This window comes from Salvelinus alpinus, chromosome 3 (assembly GCF_045679555.1).
Source record: "Salvelinus alpinus chromosome 3, SLU_Salpinus.1, whole genome shotgun sequence".
Classification (NCBI taxonomy): domain Eukaryota; kingdom Metazoa; phylum Chordata; class Actinopteri; order Salmoniformes; family Salmonidae; genus Salvelinus; species Salvelinus alpinus.
In genome coordinates, this window is record NC_092088.1 from 55,049,754 (window position 1) to 55,075,048 (window position 25,295).

General features: G+C 43.2%; 1 protein-coding gene across 2 annotated transcripts; it reads left to right on the plus strand.

Moving 5' to 3' along the window:
• Window positions 1–240: 240 nt before the first annotated feature.
• Window positions 241–21,060, plus strand: LOC139570944 (kinesin-like protein KIF11). 2 transcript variants are annotated; one of them, XM_071393296.1, is made up of 23 exons: window positions 241–389; window positions 610–720; window positions 2,282–2,414; window positions 2,529–2,626; window positions 5,978–6,056; window positions 6,144–6,329; window positions 6,484–6,608; window positions 6,703–6,793; window positions 6,940–7,182; window positions 7,288–7,383; window positions 7,504–7,592; window positions 7,726–7,813; window positions 7,925–8,113; window positions 8,282–8,489; window positions 8,582–8,754; window positions 8,893–9,018; window positions 9,116–9,274; window positions 9,545–9,684; window positions 10,930–11,203; window positions 16,553–16,775; window positions 16,876–17,033; window positions 20,534–20,644; window positions 20,747–21,060. In XM_071393296.1, the coding sequence occupies exons 2-23, from the start codon at window positions 644–646 to the stop codon at window positions 20,858–20,860; spliced, it is 3,180 nt and encodes a 1,059-aa protein (XP_071249397.1). In that variant the 5' UTR covers window positions 241–389; window positions 610–643; the 3' UTR covers window positions 20,861–21,060. The 2 variants fall into 2 exon arrangements, with proteins under 2 accessions (XP_071249397.1, XP_071249398.1); XM_071393297.1 differs by lacking the exons at window positions 241–389; window positions 610–720; window positions 2,282–2,414 and having other exon boundaries at window positions 2,529–2,637.
• Window positions 21,061–25,295: the final 4,235 nt, after the last annotated feature.

Genomic DNA, 25,295 nt, shown 5'->3' on the forward strand with positions numbered 1-25,295 from the left:
CCCCGAAGCAATGTTCCAACATCTAGTGGGACGCCTTTCCAGAAGAGTGGAGGGTTATAAAGCAGCAAAGGGGGGACCAACTCCATATTAATGCCCATGATTTTTGGAATAAGTTGTTAGCAAATGTAGTGTATTTTAGCATGTCCCAATTTATAGCTTAGTTCCCGTGATGCATCACTCCTCCATTTTTCATGTGACCACAGACTGCCAATAAAATCGCGTTTGAGACATTCCGATTTAGCGATTGGCTGAACTCGGATGAAAATATTTAAAGTTTGAAATACTACACAGTCCGCACGAAAGAGCGCCAGGAATCAAATTGTTTTTGTTAAAATTAGCTAGCCATCTACAAGATAATTGTTCGAGAGAAATTCGAGAGCAAAGATTTGGTAATGACAATTTTGGATTGGTTGCCTATGTAACATAGCTAGCTAACGTTAGCAAATATATTGAAGTGATAATCGCTAGTTATCAACAGTAGATAGCTAGCTAATTAACGGTAGCTAGCTGCCTAGTTAGAATAACAGTAATTTATGTTATGCTTATGTTAACTAACTAATACAACATTTGCGTTTTTCAATTGAAAAACGGTAACGATATTTGTTACAGTTGTCGTTGGCAGGATTTTGAGTGTTCTGCAAACATGGCTTCGAACAACTTGTTCAATGTTGCCAAAAAGGATGAGAAGGGGAGAAATATTCAAGTCGTTGTGAGATGCAGGTAAGCTAAACGTGACTTGTATGAAACCAGTTGGGACTTAAATACAAACATTTGGTATTCAAGTATTCACACCCCTTGCGCGTTATTCTAAAATTGCTTAAATAAAAACATAATTCTACACACAATACCCCATAATGACAAAGCAAAAACAATGTTTTGATACATTTTTGCAAATGTATTAAAAATAAAAAAAACATACCTTATTTACGGAAGTATTCAGACCCGAAATTGAGCTCAGGTGCTTCCTGTTTCCATTGATCATCCTTGAGATTTTTCTACAACTGGATTTGAGTCCACCTGTGGTAAATTGATTGGACATGATTTGAAAAGGCACACACCAGTCTATGTAAGGTGCCACAGTTGACAGTACATGTCAGAGGAAAACCAAGCTATGAGGTCAAAGGAATTGTCCTTAGGGCTCCAAGACAGGATTATGTCGAGGCACTTTCAATGTCTGCAGCATTGAAGGTCCCCAAGAAGTGGCATCCATGATTCTTAATTGGAAGAAGTTTGGAACCACCAAGAACTCATCCTAGAGCTGGCTGCACGGCCAAACGGCGCAATCAGGGGAGAACAGCCTTTGTCAGCGTGACCATCGGGTTATGGTCTGGGTTCGTCTGTGGAGATGGAAGAACCTTCCAGAAGGACAACAATCTCAGCAGCACTCCACCAATCAGGCCTTTTATGGTAGAGTGGCCAGATGGAAACCACTCCTCAGTAAAAGGCACATGACAGCCCGCTTGGAGTTTGCCAAAAGGAACCTAATGGAATCTTAGACCATGAGAAACCAGATTCTCTGGTCTGATGAAACCATTATTGAACTCTGGCCTGAATGCCAAGCGTCATGTCTGGAGGAAACCTGGCACCATCCCTACGGTGAAATATGGTGGTGGCAACATCATTTTGTGGGGATATTTTTCAGCGGCAGGGAGAATAGTCAGGATTGAGGGAAAGATGAATGGAGCAAAGTACAGAGATCGTTGATGAAAACGTGCTCCAGTGCTCTCCGGACCTCAGACTGGGTTTAAGGTTCACCTTCCAACAAGACATCGACCCTAAGCACACAGCCAAGACAACTCAGGATTGGCTTCAGGACAAGTCTCAATGTCCTTGAGTGGCCCAGCCAGAGCCGGACTTGAAGCCGATCGAACATCTCTGGAGAGACCTGAAATAGCTGTGCAGCGACGCTCCCCATCCAACCTGACAGAGCTAGAGAGGATCTGCAGAGAAGAATGGGAGAAACTACCCAAATACAGATGTGCCAAGCTTGTAAGTGTCATACCCAAGAAGACTCGAGGCTGTAATCGCTGCCAAAGGTCCTTCAACAAAATACTGAGTAAAGGGTCTGAATACTTATGTAAGTGATATTTCAGTAAAAAAATATATAAACATTTGCAAAAATGTCTGAACTTTTTTGCTTTGTCATTATGGGGTGTTTGATTGAGGGGGGGCTGTAACGTAATAAAATGTAGGGAAAGTCAAGGGGTCTGAATACTTTAAGAATGCACTGTATCTAGGCTTAACTAATGTCTCGCTAACTTTTCTGCCCTTGCTTTTTCAGACCCTTCAACAACGCGGAACGCAAGTCTGCCTCCCATGGGGTCATTGATACGGTTGAAAACAGAAAAGAGATCAATGTGCGAACGGGAGGGATTGGCGACAAGGCAGCTAGGAAAATGTACACTTTTGATATGGTAACTAATGTAGCTAATGTTGTCTAAAATGGACTAACACTAATATCTACTTGGGTTGGAAGGCCATCTGTTCTTAAGGTTGCACATTTAAGTTACATGTTATCAAACCCTCAGGTTTTCGGTCCAGCTGCAAAGCAAATCGACGTCTACAAGAGTGTTGTCTGTCCCATTTTGGATGAAGTGATAAGTGGATACAACTGTACAGTTTTTGCGTAAGTACTAGGTAATAACTGACATCAAAATCGCCTTTATTTGACAAGTACATTTACTCATATTCTGAATTTTACTTGCTGATATATTGCTGCAAGCCATAGAACTGGGAATGGCCACGGACCTCATGATACTATCTGATGTTGTCTAACAACAAGTAACTCTTTATCCACACTATAGCAGAGGGTGTTCTTTAATGGAAGCCTTTCCAACGTAATCCAGGTAGAATCAGGAATTCCCCAGGGCAGCTGTCTAGGCCCTTTACTTTTTTATTTCTTTACTAATGACATGCCACTGGCTTTCAGTAAAGCCAGTGTGTCTGTATGCAGATGACTCAAAACTGTGCACTTCAGCTACTTCAGCAAGTGAAATTACTTCAACACTTATCAAGGAGCTGCAGTCTGTTTCAGAATGTTTGGAAATAAGTTAGTCCTAAATCTTTCAAACTAAAAGCATTGTGTTAGGTACAAATCATTCACTAAACCTCAAGTAAATCTTGTAATGTATATGGAAATTGAGCAATTTGAGATGACTAAACTGCTTGGAGTAAACCTGGATTGTGAACTGTCATGGTCAAAACATGTTGATGCAACAGTAGCTAAGATGGCGAGAAGTCTGTTTTTATAATAAAACGCTGCTCTGCCTCAACACTATCAAGGCAGGTCCTACAGGCCCTAGTTTTGTCGCACCTGGACTACTGTCCAGTCGTGTGGTCAGGTGCCAAAAATTACAGTTTGCCCGGAACAAGGCAGTACAACAGAGCCATGGCTACATGGAACCCTTCTCCAGATCTGTGCCTCGACACAATCCTGTCTCTGAGCTCTATGGACAATTCCTTTGACCTCATGGCTTGGTTTTTGTATATAGACAGGTGTGTGCCTTTCCAAATCATGTCCAATTGAGTTTACCACAGGTGGACTACCAAGTTGTATAAACATCTCAAGGATGATCAATGGAAATAGGGTCTGAATACTTACAGTTGAATTCAGAAGTTTACATACACCTATGCCAACTACATTTAAACTCAGTTTTTCACAATTCCTGACATTTAATCCTAGTAAAAAATTCCCTGACTCAGGTCAGTTAGGATCACCACTTTATTTTAAGAATGTGAAATGTCAGAATGATAGTAGAGAATTATTTTATTTCAGCTTTTATTTCTTTCATCACATTCCCAGTGGGTCAGAAGTTTACATGCACTCAATTAGTATTTGGTAGCATTGCCTTTAAATTGTGTAACTTGGGTCAAACGTTTCAGGTAGCCTTCCACAAGCTTCCCACAATAAGTTGGGTGAATTTTGTCCCATTCCTCCTGACAGAGCTGGTGTAACTGAGTCAGGTTTGTAGGCCTCCTTGCTCACACATGGTTTTTCAGTTCTGCCCACAAATTTTCTATAGGATTGAGGTTAGGGCTTTGATGGCCACTCCAATACCTTTACTTTGTTGTCCGTAAGCCATTTTGCCACAACTTTGGAAGTATGCTTGGGGTCATTGTCCATTTGGAAGACCCATTTGCGACCAAGCTTTCACTTCCTGACTGACGTCTTGAGATGTTGCTTCAATATATCCACATAATTTTCCACCCTTATGATGCCATCTATTTTGTGAAGTGCACCAGTCCCTCCTGCAGCAAATCACCCCCACAACATGATGCTGCCAACCCCGCGCTTCACAGTTGGGATGGTGTTCTTCGGCTTGCAAGCCTCCCCCTTTTTCCTCCAAACATAACAATGGTCATTATGGCCAAACAGTTCTATTCTTGTTTCATCAGACCAGAGGACATTTCTCCAAAAAGTACGATCTTTGTCCCCATGTGCAGTTGCAAACCAGTAGTCTGGCTTTTTTATGGTGGTTTTGGAGCAGTGGCTTCCTCCTTGATGAGCGGCCTTTCAGGTTATGTCGATATAGGACTAATTTTACTCTGGATATAGATACTTTTGTACCTGTTTCCTCCAGCATCTTCACAAGGTCCTTTGCTGTTGTTCTGGGGTTGATTTGCACTTTTCGCACCAAAGTACGTTCATCTCTAGGAGACAGAACACGTCTCCTTCCTGAGTGGTATGACGGCTGCGTGGTCCCATGGTGTTCCTACTTGCGTACTATTGTTTGTACAGATGAACGTGGTACCTTCAGGCGTTTGGAAATTGCTCCTAAGGATAAACCAGACTTGTGGAGGTCCACAATTGTTTTTCTGATGTCTTGGCTGATTTTTGAAAGATTTTTTCCCCCCCTGGTGTCAAGCAGAGGCACTGAGTTTGACGGTAGTCCTTGAAATATGTCCACAGGTACACCTCCAATTGACTCAGGCTAATTTACATCATTTATCAGAAGCTTCTAAAGCCATGACATTTTCTGGAATATTCCAAGCTGTTTAAAGGCACAGTCAATTTAGTGTATGTAAACTTCTTACCCATTGGAATTGTTATACAGTGAATTATAAGTGAAATAATCTGTCTTTACACAGTTGTTGAAAAATTGACTTGTCATGCGCAAAGTAGATGTCTTAACCGACTTGCCAAAACTATAGTTTGTTAACATGAAATTTGTGGAGTGGTTGAAAATCGAGTTTTAATGACTCCAACCTAAAGTATGTTAACTTCTGACTTCAACTGTATGTAAATAAGGTTTTTCAGTTTATTTTTAATACATTTGCAAAAATTTCTAAACCTGATTTTGCTTTGTCATTCTGGGGTATTGTTTGTAGATTGAGAAAAATAATATTGAATCCATTTTAGAGTATGGCTGTAACGTAACAAAGTGGGGATTCGAGGTGTTAGTATACTTTCCGAATGCACCATAACTGCCTTAATGTTGCTGGACTCTGCGAAGAGCCTTAATAATAATAAATATAAACATATTGCTCACCATGTCTGCTGCAGAGGAACAAGAGCCATGAGAAAACAAGTTTTGATGAGTCATGGAAATAAAAGTACTGAGAACTGGTGCAAGAATAACATTTCGTCAGTGTCCAAACGGCAACTTGTTTTCTCATGGCTCTTGTCCCTCTGCAGCAGACATGGTGAGCAATGTGTTTATATTTATTAAGGCTCTTCGCAGAGTCCAGCAACATTAAGGCAGTTACAGTGCATTCGGAAAGTATACAGACACCGACTCCACACATTTTGTTATGTTACAGCCTTATTCTAAAATATATATATTCCCCTTCACTAGCAAGCAATAGACAACATTTAGTGGCAGAGTACAGCGCAATCCACAAATTAACAAACAAACATGATCAGCGACCAAACACCGAGTGCCACCCCCTCCCAAAAAAAGAAGCTGACATTGGCCACTGAAGACTTGTCTGTCTGTTTTTATAAAAGATTTTTGATTGAACGGTTTTTGTCATGTAGATATGGCCAAACTGGAACAGGAAAGACCTTCACAATGGAAGGAGAAAGATCTCCAAATGAAGAATTTACATGGGAAGAGGTATAACATAATTGTCAGATTTGTCAGTTGACTGTTTTTGTTACTGTCCTCTGTGTACTAATGTGTGATTTGAATCTACTCTTTCAGGACCCTCTTGCTGGTATCATTCCCCGGACACTTCATCAGATATTTGAGAAGCTGTCTGAGAATGGGACAGAGTTTTCTGTCAAGGTTTCCTTGCTGGAGATTTACAATGAAGAGCTGTTTGACCTGCTGAGTCCTTGTCCCGATGTCACTGAACGCCTTCAATTGTTTGATGATCCACGTAATAAGGTAGTACTCACTCACATTTATGTACGTTCCTAATTAGTTGAATTCCACAAGTGTCAACATGTCACTGCTGTTTCCATAGACAACCTGCTATTCCACCAATAGGGTGGTGTTCTTAACCTAGTTATGAGATTTAAATGTACTTTATGTCCATCAGAGGGGTGTCATCATCAAGGGCCTGGAGGAAATCACGGTACACAACAAAAATGAGGTTTACCAGATTCTGGAGCGTGGATCTGCCAAGAGAAAAACTGCCTCCACTCTTATGAATGCCTACTCCAGGTAAACCTGCATGTCTAACCAGCTAAACTTCTCATAGCAAGGCGTTGTAGTGTTTGAATAGTTTAATATTGATCTAGCCCTTTTTGTTTTTCAGCCGCTCTCACTCAGTGTTCTCTGTCACGATTCATATGAAGGAGATCACTATTGAAGGAGAGGAACTGGTCAAGATTGGAAAACTGAATTTGGTACGGTTTACTGGTATTACCTACAAATATCATTGTCACGTATCCTCTACCAGTGACTTACAAAGAAAGATCACATATTTGTCCTGTATGTGCACCTGCTTGTGATGCCCATCAGGAATTCTCGCTAACGTGACCTCACCTTGTAGGTGGACCTTGCTGGCAGTGAGAACATCGGCCGATCAGGGGCTGTGGACAAGCGGGCGCGCGAGGCTGGCAACATCAACCAGTCTCTGCTGACACTGGGCAGGGTGATCACTGCACTGGTGGAGAAGAGGCCCCACGTGCCCTACAGGGAGTCCAAACTCACCCGTATCCTCCAGGACTCACTGGGAGGCCGCACCAAGACCTCCATCATCGCCACCGTTTCCCCAGCCTCTATCAACCTGGAGGTGTGTCTGGCTGTCTTATTGTCTCTTGGCACGTGTGTCCAGATTGATGCCTAGTTTTTATCAATGCCTCAATACTCTTAACTTTTCATTTCATGAAATGCCAAGGAAACTCTGAGCACGCTGGAATATGCCAACAGGGCCAAGAACATCATGAACAAGCCTGAGGTGAACCAGAAGTTGACAAAGAGAACTCTTATCAAGGTAAATATAAGAACTGAAACTCTAAATTGAAATTTGGAGAATTCTCTGTTTACTTTATGTATGTTTTTAAGAATATCTTATTTGGTAAAATGTCTGGACTAAAATATTGTATTTTATCAGGAATACACAGAAGAAATTGAGCGTCTAAAACGGGATTTGGCTGCCACTCGTGACAAGAATGGAGTGTATTTGTCGTCTGAGAACTATGAGTAATTGCCCATTGTACAACACACATATATTTTGTTCATGAACCAAATGTTTTTACTAAAATCTGTATTGGAATGTGATCACTTCAAAAGGAGAAAGTACAGGAGTTTAACATTTTAATTTATCACCCCACAGGAGCATGGCAGGCGCGATATCTTCCCAAGAGGAGCATATAACAGAATACACCGAGAAGATTGCATCAGTGGAGGAGGAGCTGAAGAGAGTAAGCATGTTTAAAAATGTCATTTTACTTCCTGTTTTTGGATGAGCTGAGCAATGGCTACCGGCTCCACATGACTAATCCAAAAATATTGTAACCGTCCCTCCTTCCCAGGTCTTTGAGCTGTTTGAGGATAGCAAGGATAAGCTGGACCAGTGCATCAATGATCTGGAGGAGAAGAACCATAAGCTGGAGGTTACTCACAAGGACCTGCAGGAGACCAAGCAGAAGCTCACTGAGGAGGCGTTTATAGTGTCTGAGCTGGCCACCACCGAGGAGAAACTGTATACCGCTGCAGACAAGGTTAGGGTGACGACGTTACGGCCAGTACGAAAATGTATACACTCACTGCTGTAATTCGCTCTGGTTAACAGTTTAGTCTAAATGACTAAAATGTCATTTGAGAATGTACTGTATATTAAAATGACTGTCTGTTTTCACGATTTAACCTCTTTTTCTTTTTTTCTCCAGTTGCTGACAACTGTTGATGTGAGCACCAAAGACGTATCTGACCTGCATGCTAAGCTAGAGAGGAAGAAGAAAGTTGAGGAGCAGAACTCTGAAATCCAGATTAGTTTTACCGACCACATGGATGCTATGTTCAGCCAGATGCAGAACTCTGTGGAAGACCAGCGCAACAAGCACCAGAGCATGCTGGACTCCTACAAAACCTCAGTTGGTGAGCAGCTTGAAATGGACCGGTAGTTTACAAGAGTGATATGAGCGCATCATAGGAATTAATATCTGATTGAATGTCTTTTGCTCCCTCAGAGGGTCTTCTTACAGTCAACGACAAAGCGCTCAAAGGTGCCATGGCTACTGTAGCCACGTCCTTCTGCGGCATCAATAACCTGTTTACTGATGGCATGACCAAGTGTCAGGCTAAGTTGATGGAGCAGGAGACTCTGTGTGTGGAGGCCAAAAACACTCTGCACCAGGTTTTGGTAAGGATAGAAATTAAGCCATGTCTGTTCTCTTCCGGTGTTTTTTTCCTCTTTTTTTCTGTCTCTTCTGTTTTTGTACACATCTGTATAAAGAGATGTGTGAGATATTTCTTGATCAATATGATCCTGTTTTAACAGGAGGAGCATAAGCTGGAGCTTGAGGAGGTCCTGGTGGCCCAGATGTTGCCTGGTTTCAGTGCCATCATGGCCATGAATGACAGCCTGAAGAAGACACTGGGGAGCCACCATGCCCTGGCAGCTAAGGTAAGGGAAGCTGGCTGAAATAATGCATTGAATATACTCTAAATACTTTGCGTATGCATGTGTTAGACAATTTAATGAATGCTTTCCTTTTTCCCAGATGGCGTCCATGAAGGTGGAGATGACGTCGTTCTTCAGTGGCCATGCCCAGGACCTGGCTGCCCTGAGGGAGACTGCCACAGCAGGTCTCGGCTCCCTAAAGACTGAGCACAACAACCTGAAGGAACAGATCAGCAGAGCAGACAAGGAGCATCGAACGGTACGGCCTGGGATTGACTTGGAGTGGTCTATAAAGTGTCTTCTCTTATCACCCTCTGCAATCATCTGAAAAAACAAGATGTCGAAGTAATACACCTTGATGCACAATAGGGTTGCTCGGCAATGTCTACTCTGCTTTTATTCCGTTGGTCCAGTCCCTGTTAGACATCTGGATGTTGACAACAAAAAAAAGAACTCTTCTCACTATCGAGGATGTTTGGTCAACACGTGTGCTTTTTGATCTGACCTTGTGACATCACCTCCCCTACAGGGCATGACCCAAGTGATCCAGTGTCTGCAGAACCAGCTCAACCTCCTGGCCATGGAGACCCAGAATAACTACACCGGCCTGATGAGTGCCTCCGACGCCTTGCAGGTCCCTGTCCAGTCCCTTCAGCAGACCCTGCAAACGTAAGTGCAACTGGGCTGTCTTAACTGGGCCATTGGCCTAATGTGACGTGATATATCTGTCCATGGCGTAGGGCTGTCCCGACTCATTTTTTTTTTGTGTGTGGTTGACCAAAAGTCGTCTAACTATTGTAATTCTCAATGGATGTATAAACAGCTGCTGTTTGAGGTGAAAACATTACTTTTTACAGGTCATTAGTCATGGTGTGTTAAGCCAATCAGAAATACTATCATACCCTCCCCCCCCAATTTTTTTTATTTGTGCCTACATTTTCACGGTAGCTTATAGGCCTACTTCTATGTGTGCGTGTCCTTAATCAACATCGACCGCAGAGCTCCAAACAAAAGACTACTAAATTGACAATTTGTAAAATGGAATGAAATAAACCAAAACTGTAGCATAGGTTGTGCACTCAGCGAACAATGTGTCCGTGATATATGGCCATTATACCACGGCTAAGGGCTGTGTCCAGGCACTCCGTGTTGCGCATACGAACAGCCCTTAGCCGTGGTATATTGGCCATATACCACACCTCCTCGGGCCTTATTGCTTAAATATACTACTGGTGATATATGTAATGGGGTATTGATATATGCAAACAATTCACACAATGAAGTTATGAATGTGCAAAAATCTGCGGGAGAGAGCGCGTTCTGGAGAGAGAAGTGCATTGTGCGTGCTCAATCCGACATCTGCATTGGCTATGCAGGATTTACAGTGATATGGTCTCATCAGATGTCAGGGCATTCATACTTCTTGCGCTTAACGGCACAATGCACAGCTGTTCTCAAAGAAGTGAGTTTGTGTGTATACAGGATGTACCGCCCCCACCTACCGTCAACCAATCATGTCAATGCAGAGCTGTACAGATCCCTTCTCATTGTCACAACATTTGGGAGGCGCATGGCGATGCAGTGCAGAGCTTGATTTCGCCTCTATGCCTCTGGAGGCTCCGCAATTGCGTCATTCTCTCCATATGGAGCCTCAAACCACATTTTCGGATCAAACATAAATTGGCTTTTAGTCTTGGCCTCCAATGGATTAGTTCTCGGAGTTGGGCGTGTGTTTTAGTCGAGCAGTAACACACAATCTTGGTCGACCAACAGCCTAACGACCAAACAATCGACCGGTTGACTAATTGGAGTCCGCCCTACCATGTCGTTGACTTTGTCCATTGAATCTGCATATTACTCTTTTCACTTGTTTGCCAGTGCATAGCCTCTAATTCATTTGATTCCGTCTTCCAGGAGATGCAGTGCAGCTGAGAACCAGACCGCAACCCAAAAGGAGTGTCTAGAGTCCACCACCGCCTGCCTTATCTCTGAGGTCCAGCAGACTGCCCAGGAGGCCCAGCATACGGTGGAGGAGTGCTCCGTCTACTGCAGCCACCTGCACAGCTCTCTGACTCAACTGTGTGAGAGGAGTCTGCAATGGTGTGCCTCCACCAAGGACAGCACTGACTCCCAGGCTCAGCTCACCCTGATGAGAGAGAACACCGCCTCTGCTCAGACCCTGCTTCAGGTAAACTATACACTCAGACAGAATATTGTGCAGTTTTACCTCAAACAGGTACTTGGTGGTACTTTATGAAATGGAGTACTAATATGTATTTTTGCTATTTTGCCAAATTCTTGGCCTGAAAGTTTCAGTTGTAAGAAATGATAAAAGATAAGAATACAAACAAAGTAAATCGCTTATTAGAATAGAATAAACGTTTTAGTATAATACAGGAAGGCACAATTTATAGTCTAATATTTTCATGGGTTTTGGGGAAGGCAGGGATTGGGGGGGTGGGAGTGTTTTATATTGTGCAGTATTTAGCAATCATTAGTAATATATATCTGTGTGTCATGAATGTACTGTATGTGTGCTCTAAGGTTTGTAGAGTCTGCAGTCCAGTTCAAGTGTTTAGCAGTCTGATGGCATGTTGGATACCAACAGGATCAGACCGTTTTATCAGACCTCATTAAGGGCTGACCCCATTTAGTTGACTGGTCGACAGGCTGTTGGTCGATCAAGATTTTCTTAGTCGAGCAATCGCAAATCGTTTATTCATGGTGCACGAGCTGTCTGATTCACCCCTGTTTCGGTAGACAAAACAATTGCGGAGGCCACGGGGATGGCACAGTCTTCACTCTAAAACATGTGAAACCTGAAATTGTATATGGTTATATTATGTGAAAATAATTATGCAACACTAATACATAATATTTTGTAACATGCGCATTCTCCCGTGTTGGATAGCGGTCGCTGTTTCAGAACCGCGGACAATCTTCAGTGTGCCGTTGAATTGGCGCCTTTCCCTATGTTCCTAAATACATAATAGCAAAGTTAACCAGCGTATTGGTGTTATATTAGTACCAGTCAGAAGTTTGGACACCTACTCATTAAAAGGGCTTTTCTTTATTTTTACTATTTTCTACATTGTAGAATAATAGTGAAGACATCAACTATGAAATAACACATGGAATCATGTAGTAACAAAAGTGTTAAACAAATCTAAATATATTTTAGATTCTTCAAAGTAGCCTTGATGACAGCTTTGCGCACTCTTGGCATTCTCTCAAGCAGCTCCACCTGGAATGCTTTTCCAACGGTCTTGAAGGAGTTCCCACATATGCTGAGAGCTTGTTGGCTGCTTTTCTTTCACTTTGCGGTCCAACTCATCCCAAACCATCTCAATTGGGTTGAGCTTGGTGATTGTGGAGGCCAGGTCATCTGAAACAGCACTCATCACTCTTTATTGGTCAAATAGCGCTTACACAGCCTGGAGGTGTGTTGGGTCATTGTCCTGTTGAAAAACAAATGGTAGTGCCACTAAGCGCAAACCAGATGGGATGGTGTATCGCTGCAGAATGCTGTTAGCTATCCTGCTCAAGTGTGACTTGAATTCGAAATAAATCACTGACCATGTCACCAGCAAAGCACCATCACACCTCTTCCTCCATGCTTCACGGTGGGAACCATGCATGCAGAGATCATCCGTTCACCTACTCTGCGTCTCACAAAGACACAGTGGTTGGAACCAAAAATTTGGGCTCATCAGACAAAAGGACACATTTCCACCGGTCTAATGTCCATTGCTCGTGTTTCTTGGCCCAAATAAGTATTTTCTTATTGGTGTCCTTTAGTAGTAGTTTCTTTGCAGCAATTTGACCATGAACGCCTGATTTACACAGTCTCCTCTGAACAGTTGATGTTGAGATGTGTCTGTTACTTAAACTCTGTGAAGCATTTATTTGGCCTGCAATCTGAGGTGCAGTTAACTCTAATGAACTGATCCTCTGCAGCAGAGGTAACTCTGGGTCTTCCTTTCCTGTGGCGGTCCTCATGAGAGCCAGTTTCATCATAGCGCTTGATGGTTTTTGCGACTGCACTTGAAGCAACTTTCAAATTACTTGAAATGTCCTGGATTGACTGACCTTCATGTCTTAAAGTAATGATGGCCTGTCGTTTCTCTTTGCTTATTTGAGCTGTTCTTCACATAATATGAACTTGGTCTTTTACCAAATAGGGCTTCCTTCTGTATACCACCTCTACCTTGTCACAACTGATTGGCTCAAACGCATTAAGATGTTAAGAAATTCCACATATTAACTTTTAGCAAGGCACACCTGTTAATTGAAATGCATTCCAGGTGACTACCTCATGAAACTGGTTGAAAGAATGCCAAGAGTGAGCAACGGGTGGCTACTTTGAAGAATCAGTTACTTTGATTTAATACTTTTGGTTACTACATGATTCTGTATGTTTCTTAGATTTAATGTCTTCACTATTCTACAATATAGGAAAAAATAAACCCTGGAATGAGTAGGTGTCTACTTTTGACCTGTACTGTGTGTGCATGTATCATTACGTGCTTGTATACATGCATACAGTGCATTCGGAAAGTATTCACACCCCTTGACTTTTTCCATGTTTTGATACGTAACAGCCTTATTCTAAAATTGATTTAAATAGTTTTATTACTCATCAATCTACACAATACTCCATAATGACAAAGCAAAAAAATCTACTGAAATATTACATTTACATAAGTGTTCAGACCCTTTACTCAGTACTTTGAAGCACCTTCGGCAGCGATTACAGCCTCGCATCTTCTTGGGTATGACGCTACAAGCTTGGCACACCTGTATTTGGGGAGTTTATCCCATTCTTCTCTGTAGATCCTCTGAAGCTCTCAGGTTGGATGGGAAGTGTTGCTTCACAGCTATTTTCAGGTCTCTCCAGAGCTGTTCATGTCCGGTCTCTGGCTGGGCCACTCAAGGACATTCATAGACTTGTCCCAAAGCCACTCCTGCGTTCTTGGCTATGTGTCTAGGGTCATTGTCCTGTTGGAAGGTGAACCTGCTCCAGAGCGCTCAGGACTTCATCAACGATCTCTCTGTACTTTGCTCCGTTCATCTTTGCCTCGATTCTGACTAGTCTCTCAGACCAGAGCCTACAGCTGAAAAACATCCACACAGGATGATGCTGCCACCACCATGCTTCACTGTATAGATAGTGCCAGGTTTCCTACAGATATGAAGCTTGGCATTCGATCTTGGTTTCATCAGACCAGAGAATCTTGTTTTTATGGTCTGAGTGTTTGACTTTTGGCAAATTCCAAGCGGGCTGTCGTGTGCCTTTTACTGAGGAGTGGCTTCTGTCTGGTCACTCTACCATAAAGGCCTGATTGGTGGAGTGTTGCAGATATGGTTGTCCTTCTGGAAGTTTCTCCCATTTCCACAGAGGACCTATAGAGCTCTGTCAGTGACCATTGGGTTCTTGGTCACCTCTCTGACCAAGGCCTTTCTCCCCCGATTGCCCAGTTTGGCTGTGCGGCCAGCTCTAGGAAGAGTCTTGGTGGTTCCAAACTAATTCCATTTAAGAATGATGGAGGCCACTGTGTTCTTGGACCTTCAATGCTGCAGAATATTTTTGGTACCCTTCCCCAGATCTGTGCCTCGACACAATCCTGTCTTGGAGCTCTACGGACAATTCCTTCGACCTCATTGCTTGGTTTTTGCTATGATATGCACTGTCAACTGTGGGACCTTTATATAGACAGGTGTGTGTGTGCCTTTCCAAATCATGGCCAATCAATTGCATTTACCACAGGGGGAGTCCAATCAAGTTGTAGAAACATCTCAAGGATGATCAATGAAACAGGATGCACCTTAGCTCAATTTTGAGTCTCATCGCAAAGGGTCTGAATACTTATGTAAATGTATTTTTTTCATTTTTAATACATTTGCTCAATTTCTAAACTGGTTTTTGCTTTGTCATTATGGGGTATTGTGTGTAGATTGCTGAGGATTCTTTAAAAAATATATATTTTAGAATAAGGCTAACAAAATGTGGAAAGTCAAGGGGTCTAAACTTTCCAAAGGCACTGTAGGCTACTGTATGTATCAGTCCTTCATGTCATGACACAGCATACGAGTCATTCATGCTTTGAAATGCAATCAAACATTTTTAGTTCAAAAATGGAATAAGAAAGGGAGCTTTGAATAATTTTCCTAAGCGATAAATAAACTGCAAATCACAAATGCATGCAACGGTCTTTGTCTTTGCTGTTTTAAGGGCTTATTTTTTTTTCTTGACACTCTGGTACACTTAATTAGTGTTTGCACTTTTCCAAATGGTAAGAAAAAATAATATTGTATTCTAACCGCACCTGTTTGGTGCACAATACTCGCGCATCGCTTGCTCCTATACCCTCTTTAGGTCCAGTAGATGTCTTCCACAGATCTGACTTTCCCTCCTGAGCAACCAGTAAACATTCGCCCGTTAAGAGTTATTTTATCTAAGAGTGCACTTAAAGCATCAGACCAGCTCGGCGCGTAGGGTATCTATATATGGAAAAGTACCTTTTTTTTTCAGATTGGAAGAACGAACGGATGATTCTCGGTCAACCAACATTTGAGCGCATCAGAGTAGGATTCTATTGTATTCCTTCACACAGACCAGTGCGGCATAACCAATCAGAACTGCAGTAGACCTATGTGCAAATAGACATTGCCATATATGAATTTGTGCCATTCACTTTGAACTGGACTGTTTTACAGCATGAGCGGTTGTGATTTATTATGCAGCTGATGCTTTGATCTCAAAACAATCGCATGTAGCGACGTGTGCACATTTTGTTCATATTATTTGCTAGTTAATTATTAGGCCAGTTATAGCAAATTCTTGCTTCCTACAAGATCACAAAACGCGTACATTTTCTAGCCATCTTTGAAAAGCGTGCCAGGTAGGGAGCTTTTCTTTGTCTTAAGGGGCAGTGTTGTATTTTGAGACGAGTCTGAATAAGCTAAGTAGCCAATAGGCACAGAGTAGCAAAACTTGTGTGATTCTCTTTAATAATGATATGGGAATAACTATGCCTTTTTATTTTGGTTTCTTGTATCAAACACAACAATGTTCAGTCACCACCTTGTCTGAAGGAAAAGTTTCATGGAATGTAGGCCTACATTAAACATCACACATTGGCTGCTACTGTAGGCTGAATGATATAACCAATTTCCATGTTAATTTCGCATGGTGAATTTTCAAACAAACATATATTTTTTTAATGGTAAGCCACTCTGGTAGGTGTACATTTATTATCAAATAATCAGTAGGCTATTTGGCCACTGAAACAGTAAAGTGGGTACAGCCTCTGTGTTCACAGTAAACACGTGCTGGAAGTTGCACAGAAATTTCACACGGTTCAAGTTTGCACTCAGCAGACCTGAAGTTTGCTCAGTGCCGGAAAATATTAGTAGTCTGGTACTACACTGTTCAGTTTTACAAAAATGGTTAGCTTTGAAATCCCTGAGCAGCTCATTACATGTCGGTATTCATCATAACTGAAATCCTGACCGGTGTTTCTCTGGTGTGAATCAGAGGGTGGAGCAGAGCTGTGAGGAGAGGGTCCAGGAGGTGAGTGGTCAACTAAAGCAGCAGCAAGGGCTGGTGGAGGAGGGTCTGGGGGCCTTGAAAGAGCAGACGTCACTGGACCAGAACACTCTGGAACACCACCACGTAGAACTCAAGGCCCACATGGAGGATGGCGTGGTCAGTGTCCACAGTTTTCTCAGCGAGCAGCTCAAACAGGATGTTCCAACTGGTGAGCCTGACGCGGATGTAATGCCATCTAAAATGTTAAATTGTCTTTTTTCTTCTACGTGTATAGTCTGAGTCACTGACCTCTTGTTTTGTTCTGGCAGGTACAACTCCTCAGAGGAGAGAGTTTGTGTACCCATGTCTCCTGGCCAAGTCGAAGAGCAGAGCTGAACTGCTGGACAGCTTCCGCCACCAGCAGGAGGAGCTGCAGGCAACCCTGTTCCAGTGTGACACAGTAGAGGAGGAGAAGCAGGTCGATCAGGTACACATTAGATCCCAATTTTACCCGGTTGGGTCATGTCGGTTTGGGGCAGATTAGTGTCATGATTACATTAAGGGAACTGTATACTAGAGGTCGACCGATTTATGATTTTTCAACACCAATACGAATTTTATTCAAGTACCCAAAAAAGTCTGCAGATTTTTTTTTTTATATATATATTTGTAATAATGACAATTACAACAATACTCAATGAACACTTTTTTTTATTTGAACTTAATATAATACATAAATAAATAATGAAACATGTTCAATTTGGTTTCATGCAAAAACAGTGTTGGAAAAGAAAGTAAAATTGCAATATGTGCCATGTAAAAAAGCTAACGTTTAAGTTCCTTGCTCTGAACATGAGAACATATGAAAGCTGGTGGTTCCTTTTTAACATGAGTCATTTACATTTAAGTCATTTAGCAGACGCTCTTATCCAGAGCGACTTACAAGTTGGTGCATTCACCTTATGATGTCCAGTGGAACAGCCACTTTACAATAGTGCATCTAACTCTAAGGGGGGGGTTAGAAGGATTACTTTATCCTATCCTAGGTATTCCTTAAAGAGGTGGGGTTTCAGGTGTCTCCGGAAGGTGGTGATTGATTCCGCTGACCTGGCGTCGTGGGGGAGTTTGTTCCACCATTGGGGTGCCAGAGCAGCGAACAGTTTTGACTGGGCTGAGCGGGAGCTGTACTTCCTCAGAGGTAGGGAGGCGAGCAGGCCAGAGGTGGATGAACGCAGTGCCCTTGTTTGGGTGTAGGGCCTGATCAGAGCCTGAAGGTACGGAGGTGCCGTTCCCCTCACAGCTCCGTAGGCAAGCACCATGGTCTTGTAGCGGATGCGAGCTTCAACTGGAAGCCAGTGGAGAGAGCGGAGGAGCGGGGTGACGTGAGAGAACTTGGGAAGGTTGAACACCAGACGGGCTGCGGCGTTCTGGATGAGTTGTAGGGGTTTAATCGCACAGGCAGGGAGCCCAGCCAACAGCGAGTTGCAGTAATCCAGACGGGAGATGACAAGTGCCTGGATTAGGACCTGCGCCGCTTCCTGTGTGAGGCAGGGTCGTACTCTGCGAATGTTGTAGAGCATGAACCTACAGGAACGGGTCACCGCCTTGATGTTGGTTGAGAACGACAGGGTGTTGTCCAGGATCACGCCAAGGTTCTTAGCGCTCTGGGAGGAGGACACAATGGAGTTGTCAACCGTGATGGCAAGATCATGGAACGGGCAGTCCTTCCCCGGGAGGAAGAGCAGCTCCGTCTTGCCGAGGTTCAGCTTGAGGTGGTGATCCGTCATCCACACTGATATGTCTGCCAGACATGCAGAGATGCGATTCGCCACCTGGTTATCAGAAGGGGGAAAGGAGAAGATTAATTGTGTGTCGTCTGCATAGCAATGATAGGAGAGACCATGTGAGGATATGACAGAGCCAAGTGACTTGGTGTATAGCGAGAATAGGAGAGGGCCTAGAACAGAGCCCTGGGGGACACCAGTGGTGAGAGCACGTGGTGCGGAGACAGATTCTCGCCACGCCACCTGGTAGGAGCGACCTGTCAGGTAGGACGCAATCCAAGCGTGGGCCGCGCCGGAGATGCCCAACTCGGAGAGGGTGGAGAGGAGGATCTGATGGTTCACAGTATCAAAGGCAGCCGATAGGTCTAGAAGGATGAGAGCAGAGGAGAGAGAGTTAGCTTTAGCAGTGCGGAGCGCCTCCGTGACACAGAGAAGAGCAGTCTCAGTTGAATGACTAGTCTTGAAACCTGACTGATTTGGATCAAGAAGGTCATTCTGAGAGAGATAGCAGGAGAGCTGGCCAAGGACGGCACGTTCAAGAGTTTTGGAGAGAAAAGAAAGAAGGGATACTGGTCTGTAGTTGTTGACATCAGAGGGATCGAGTGTAGGTTTTTTCAGAAGGGGTGCAACTCTCGCTCTCTTGAAGGCGGAAGGGACGTAGCCAGCGGTCAAGGATGAGTTGATGAGCGAGGTGAGGTAAGGGAGAAGGTCTCCGGAAATGGTCTGGAGAAGAGAGGAGGGGATAGGGTCAAGCGGGCAGGTTGTTGGGCGGCCGGCCGTCACAAGACGCGAGATTTCATCTGGAGAGAGAGGGGAGAAAGAGGTCAAAGCACAGGGTAGGGCAGTGTGAGCAGAACCAGCGGTGTCGTTTGACTTAGCAAACGAGGATCGGATGTCGTCGACCTTCTCTTCAAAATGGTTGACGAAGTCATCCGCAGAGAGGGAGGAGGGGGGGGGGGGATTCAGGAGGGAGGAGAAGGTGGCAAAGAGCTTCCTAGGGTTAGAGGCAGATGCTTGGAATTTAGAGTGGTAGAAAGTGGCTTTAGCAGCAGAGACAGAAGAGGAGAATGTAGAGAGGAGGGAGTGAAAGGATGCCAGGTCCGCAGGGAGGCGAGTTTTCCTCCATTTCCGCTCGGCTGCCCGGAGCCCTGAGTCTTCAATTTTCTCAGTTAAGAAGTTTTAGGTTGTAGTTATTATAGGACTATTTCTCTCTATACCATTTGTATTTCATAGACCTTTGACTATTGGATGTTCTTATAGGCACTATAGTATTGCCAGCCTAATCTCGGGAGTTGATGGGCTTGAAGTCAATAACATCGCTGTGCTTCAAGTATTGCGAAGAGCTGCTGGCAAACGCAGGAAAGTGCTGTTTGAATGAATGCTTTACGAGCCTGCTGCTGCCTACCACCACTCAGACTGCCTTATCAAATCATAGACTTAATTATAATAGAATAAACACACATACCAGCCTTAGGTCATTAATATGGTCAAATCCGGAAACTATCATTTCGAAAACAAAATTGATTCTTTCAGTGAAATACGGAACCGTTCCCTATTTTATCGAACGGGTGGCAACCCTAAGTCTAAATTTTGCTGTTACATTGCACAACCTTCAATGTTATGTCATAATTATGTAAAATTCTGGCCAATTAATTACGGTCTTTGTTAGGAAGAAATGGTCTTCACACAGTTCGCAACGAGCCAGACAACCCAAACTGCTACATATACCCTGACTCTGCTTACGCTGAACGCAAGAGAAGTGACACAATTACAGGCACCGCGTTGATTATATGCAACGCAGGACAAGCTAGTTAAACTGGTAATATCATCAACCATGTGTAGTTAACTAGTGATTATGTTAAGCTTTATTTTTTTTATGTAAGATTAAGTTTAATGCTAGCAAGCAACTTACCATGGCTCCTTGCTGCCTGCACTCACGTAACAGGTGGTCAGCCTGCCACACAGTCTCCTCGTGGATTGCAATATAATCTGAGTCCAAAAATGCAGATTACCAATTGCTATGAAACACTTGAAATCGGCCCTAATTAAATCGGTCATTCCGATGAATTGGTCAACCTCTACTGTATACACCGACTATGAATGCTGACTGATCTTGACTATTCAGCATGTAACAGGCAATAATGACATTGGAAAGGGTGAAGTTTAGTGTACAGAATAGATGTTATGACATCTGTTACCATAGGACTCTCTGGAGGACGAGTTGAGCGGCTACAACGACAGCTATGTCACTGAGCCATCTTACATCGACGAAAACCTCATGTGCTATGAGAATGGAAGAGTGCCGTTCTTCAAGGTAAGATTACCCCAGTGTTTCTTTGTTAATAATGTACTGTTTCATCTCTCGCTCCTAGCCCCAGCTATGGCTTTGTTTGAATGTACTGTTTTCTCCTTTCAGCAAAAGAAGGCAGGCAAGAAGGAAAACAAACCCCTCAATCGATCCAAGATGGCAGAAAATGAAACTCACGATACCCCACTCAGGTCCAAATTACCACTCAGGTGTCAGAACTAGTAGAATGTGACTTTTACATTTCTTAACTATTTAATATTTTACCTGTCTTGAGTCTGTTTTTACTATTCTCTTAATCTGTTCTATGTTGGTAATGTTTTTTTCCCTATTATGCAGTCTTAAAAGGATTGACTGACATGAATGAGCTAGAACATTTTTTAACTAATGTTCTTTTGTCTGTATTAAACATATTTTTAAAGATGTCAGCGTCCTCTGATTGAAATATACACCACTTTCTTACCTTCACTTAGTGAACTGCACCACAAGCCCATAATTGGACGAATAAATGTAACATTTCTATAATTAAGCAATACGGCCCGAGGAGGTGTGGTATAATTGCCAATATACCACGACTAAGGGCTGTATCCAGGCACACTGTGTTGGGTCGTGCTTTAGAACAGCCGTTAGCTGTGGTATATTAGCCATATACCACACCCCCCTTGTGCCTAATTGCTTAATTCTAGACTAGGTGCTTAAAATGCATCCTCCAATTGCAACGTCTACCTATATACCCACACCATGTCTCGATAATTCTTCACGTTTTACTGTTGAAATGTCAAACTGCATGCCAATAATTTGAATGGGAATATGCATTTAAATCTTGAGTAACTGTTACACTTGCGACTTAAAGCAGGTGGTGTTAACAAACTAGCATTTCTTTGTAGGCATATTTTGTTTCCACATCATTGACATGATAGACCTTAGCTGGACCTTTTTTAAACCCACACACATGACTGAAATGAGTGGTAACTTTGACACTGACAAATTGAGATCAATCTGGTCTTGAATTCAAACAATATCCCAGGCCAGTGAAGCGACACACCGATTGTACAATATTAGGAGGCAATATCTACAGTATATTATTGACTGCTAAATACAATTGTGCGTATTGAACATTTCTGGAGTTTTTTATTTCGGATCATGAAACATGGGACCAAAACTTTACTTGTGTTTATATTTTTGTTCAATATGTTTCTGGCCAGACTGCATCAGATAAATGGGCTATAGTGGGGCTCTGTTTCTTGGGTGACGCACTACAGTGCATTGGGAAAGTATTCCGACCACTTGACTTTTTCCACATTTTGTCACGTTAGCCTTATTCCAAAATTGGTGAAATTGTTTTTTCCCCTCAATCTACACACAAGACCCCATAATGACAAAGCAAAAACGTTTTTGTTGTTGAAATTTTTGCTAAGTATCACATTATTTAGCTGATGTTATTGCGGGTGTAGTGAAATGCTTGTGTTCCTAGCTCTAACAGTGCAGTAATATCTAACAATTCACTACAATACACAAATCTAAAGTAAAAGAATGGAATTAAGAAATATGAATATTAGGACAAGCAATGTCGGAGAGGCATTGACCAAAATACAGTAGAATAGAATACAGTATATACCTATGAAATGAGTAAAGCTGTACGTAAACATTATTAAAGTGACTAGTTCCATTATTAAAGTGACCAGTGATTCCATATCAATGTATATAGGGCAGCAGCCTCAAAGGTGCAGGGTTGAGTAACCGGGTAGTGGCCGGCTAGTGATGGCTATTTAACAGTCTGATGGCCTTGAGATAAAAGCAGTTTTTTAGTCTCGCAGTCCCAGCTTTGATGTACCTGTACTGACCTTCGCTTCTGGATGGTAGCGGGGTGAACAGGCTGTGGCTCGGGTGGTTGATGTCCTTGATCTTTTTGGTCTCCCTGTGACATCTGGTGCTGTAGGTGTCCTGGAGTGCAGGCAGTGTGCCCCCGGTGATGCGTTGGGCAGACCGCACCACCCTCTGGAGAACCCTGCGGTTGCGGGCAGTGCAGTTGCCGTACCAGGCGGTGATAGAGCCCGACAGGATGCTCTCAATTGTGCATCTGTAAACGTTTGTGAGCAACCTGCGGTTGAAGAGATGCTGTTGCGCTTTCTTCACCACACTATCTGTGTGGGTGGACCATTTCAGATCGTCGGTGACGTGTACGCCAAGGAACTTAAAAGCTTTTCACCTTCTCAACTGCGGTCCTGTCGATGTGGATAGGTGTGTACTCTGCTGTTTCCTGTTTTTCAGGTCTCTCCAGAGATGTACGATCGGGTTCAAGTCCGGTCTCTGGCTGTGCCACTCAAGGACATTCAGAGACTTGTCCCAAAGCCACTGCTGCCTTGTCTTGGCTGTGTGCTTAGGGTTGTTGTCTTGTTGGAAGGTGAACCTTTGCCTCAGTCTGAGGTCCTGAACGCTCTGGAGCAGGTTTTCATCAAGGATTTCTCTGTACTTTGCTCCGTTCATCTTTCCCTCAATCCTGACTAGTCTCCCAGTCCCTGCCGCTGAAAAACATCCCCACAGCATGATGCTGCCACCACCATGCTTCACCGTAGGGATGGTGCCATGTTTCCTCCAGACAGTTCAATCTTGGTTTCATCAGACCAGAGAATCTTGTTTCTCATAGTCTGAGAATCTTTTAGGTGCCTTTTGGCAAACTCCAAGCGGGCTGTCATGTGCCTTTTACTGAGGAGTGGCTTCTATCTGGCCACTCTACCATAAAGCCCTGATTGGTGGAGTGCTGCAGAGATCGTTGTCCTTCTGGAAGGTTCTCCCATCTCCACAGAAGAACTCTGGAGCTCTGTCAGAGTGACCATCGTGTTCTTGGTCACCTCCCTGACCAAGGCCGTTCTCCCCTGATTGCTCAGTTTGGCCAGTTCTAGAAGGAGTCTTGGTGGTTCCAAACCTCTTCCATTTAAGAATGATGGAGGCGACTGGGTTCTTAGGGACCTTCAATGCTGCAGAAATATTTTGGTACCCTTCCCCAGATCTGTGCCTCAACACAATCCTGTCTCGGAGCTCTACGGATTATTCCTTCAACCTCATAGCTTGGTTTTTACTCTGACATGCACTGTCACCTGTGGGACCTTATATAGAGAGGTGTGTGCCTTTCCAAATCATGTCCAATCAATTGAATTTACCACAGGTGGATTCTTATCACGTTATAGAAACATATCAATGGAAACAGGATGCACCTTAGCTCAATTTTGAGTTTCATAGCAAAGGGTCTGAATACTTGTGTAAATAAGGTATTTCTGTTTTTCATTTTTAATAAATTAGCCAAAAACATTGTCATTTTTGTCATTGTGGGCTATTGTGAATAGATTGCTGAGGAAAACAATTTCAATTTTAGAGTAAGACTGTAACGTAACAAAATGTGGAAAAAGGCAATCAGTCTGAAAAATTTCCGAATGCACTGCATATATAAAATTATTGGGACACCCCTTCCAATTAGTGGATTAGACTATTTCAGCCACACCCGTTAGTGACAGGTGTATTAAATCGAGCACACAGCCATGTGATCTCCATAGACAAACATTGGCAGTAGAATGGCCTTAAGAGCTAAGTGACTTACAACGTGGCACCGTCATAGGATGGCACCTTTCCAACAAGTCAGTTTCCTGCCTCTGGTCTGATTAAACAAAAATAGAACTGTTTGGCCATAATGACCATCATTATGTTTGGAGGAAAAAGGGGGAGGCTTGCAAGCCAAAGAACACCATCCCAACCGTGAAGCACGGGGGTGGCAGCATCATGTTGTGGGGGTGCTTTGCTGCAGGAGGGACTGGTGCATGTCACAAAATAGATGGCATCATGAGGAAGGAAAATTATGTGGCTATATTGAAGCAACATCTCAAGACATCCGTCAGGAAGTTAAAGCTTTGTCACAAATGGGTCTTCCAAATGGACAATGACCCCAAGCATACTTCCAAAGTTGTGGCAAAATGGCTTAAGGACAACAAAGTCAAGGTATTGGAGTGGCCATCACAAAGCCCAGACCTCAATCCCATAGAAAATGTGTGGGCAGAACTGAAAAAGCTTGTGCGACCAAGGAGGCCTACAAACCTGACTCAGTTACACCAGCTCTGTCAGGAGAAATGGGCCAAAATTCCCCCAACTTATTGTGGGAAGCTTGTGGAAGGCTACCTGAAACATTTTACCCAAGTTAAACAATTTAAAGGCAATGCTACCAAATACTAATTGAGTGTATGTAAACTTCTGACCCACTGGGAATGTGATGAAATAAATAAAAGCTGAAATAAATCATTCTCTCTACTATTATTCTGACATTCACATTCTTAAAATAAAGTGGTGATCCTAACTGACCTAAGACGAGGAATTTTTACTGGGATTAAATGTCAGGAATTGTGGAAAAAACTGAGTTTAAATGTATTTGGCTGAGGTGTATGTAAACTTCCGACTTCAACTGTATAATGGTCCTTTCCTGTTTCAGCATGATAATGCCCCCGTGCACAAAGCGAGGTCCATACAGAAATGGTTTGTAGAGATCGGTGTGGAACAATTTGACTGACCTGCACAGAGCCCTGACCTCAACCCCATAAAACACCTTTGGGAGGAATTGGAACGCCGACAGCGAGCCAGGCCTAATCGCCCAACATCAGTGCCCGACCTCACTAAT

Bases quoted from the DNA above. Each gene is read 5' to 3' on its own strand.
- LOC139570944 (XM_071393296.1), top strand. From the start codon at position 644: ATGGCTTCGAACAACTTGTTCAATGTTGCCAAAAAGGATGAGAAGGGG. The intron at 2,415-2,528 runs GTAACTAATGTA...TCAAACCCTCAG, and splicing joins AAATGTACACTTTTGATATG to GTTTTCGGTCCAGCTGCAAA. The intron at 9,019-9,115 runs GTAAGGGAAGCT...CCTTTTTCCCAG, and splicing joins ACCATGCCCTGGCAGCTAAG to ATGGCGTCCATGAAGGTGGA.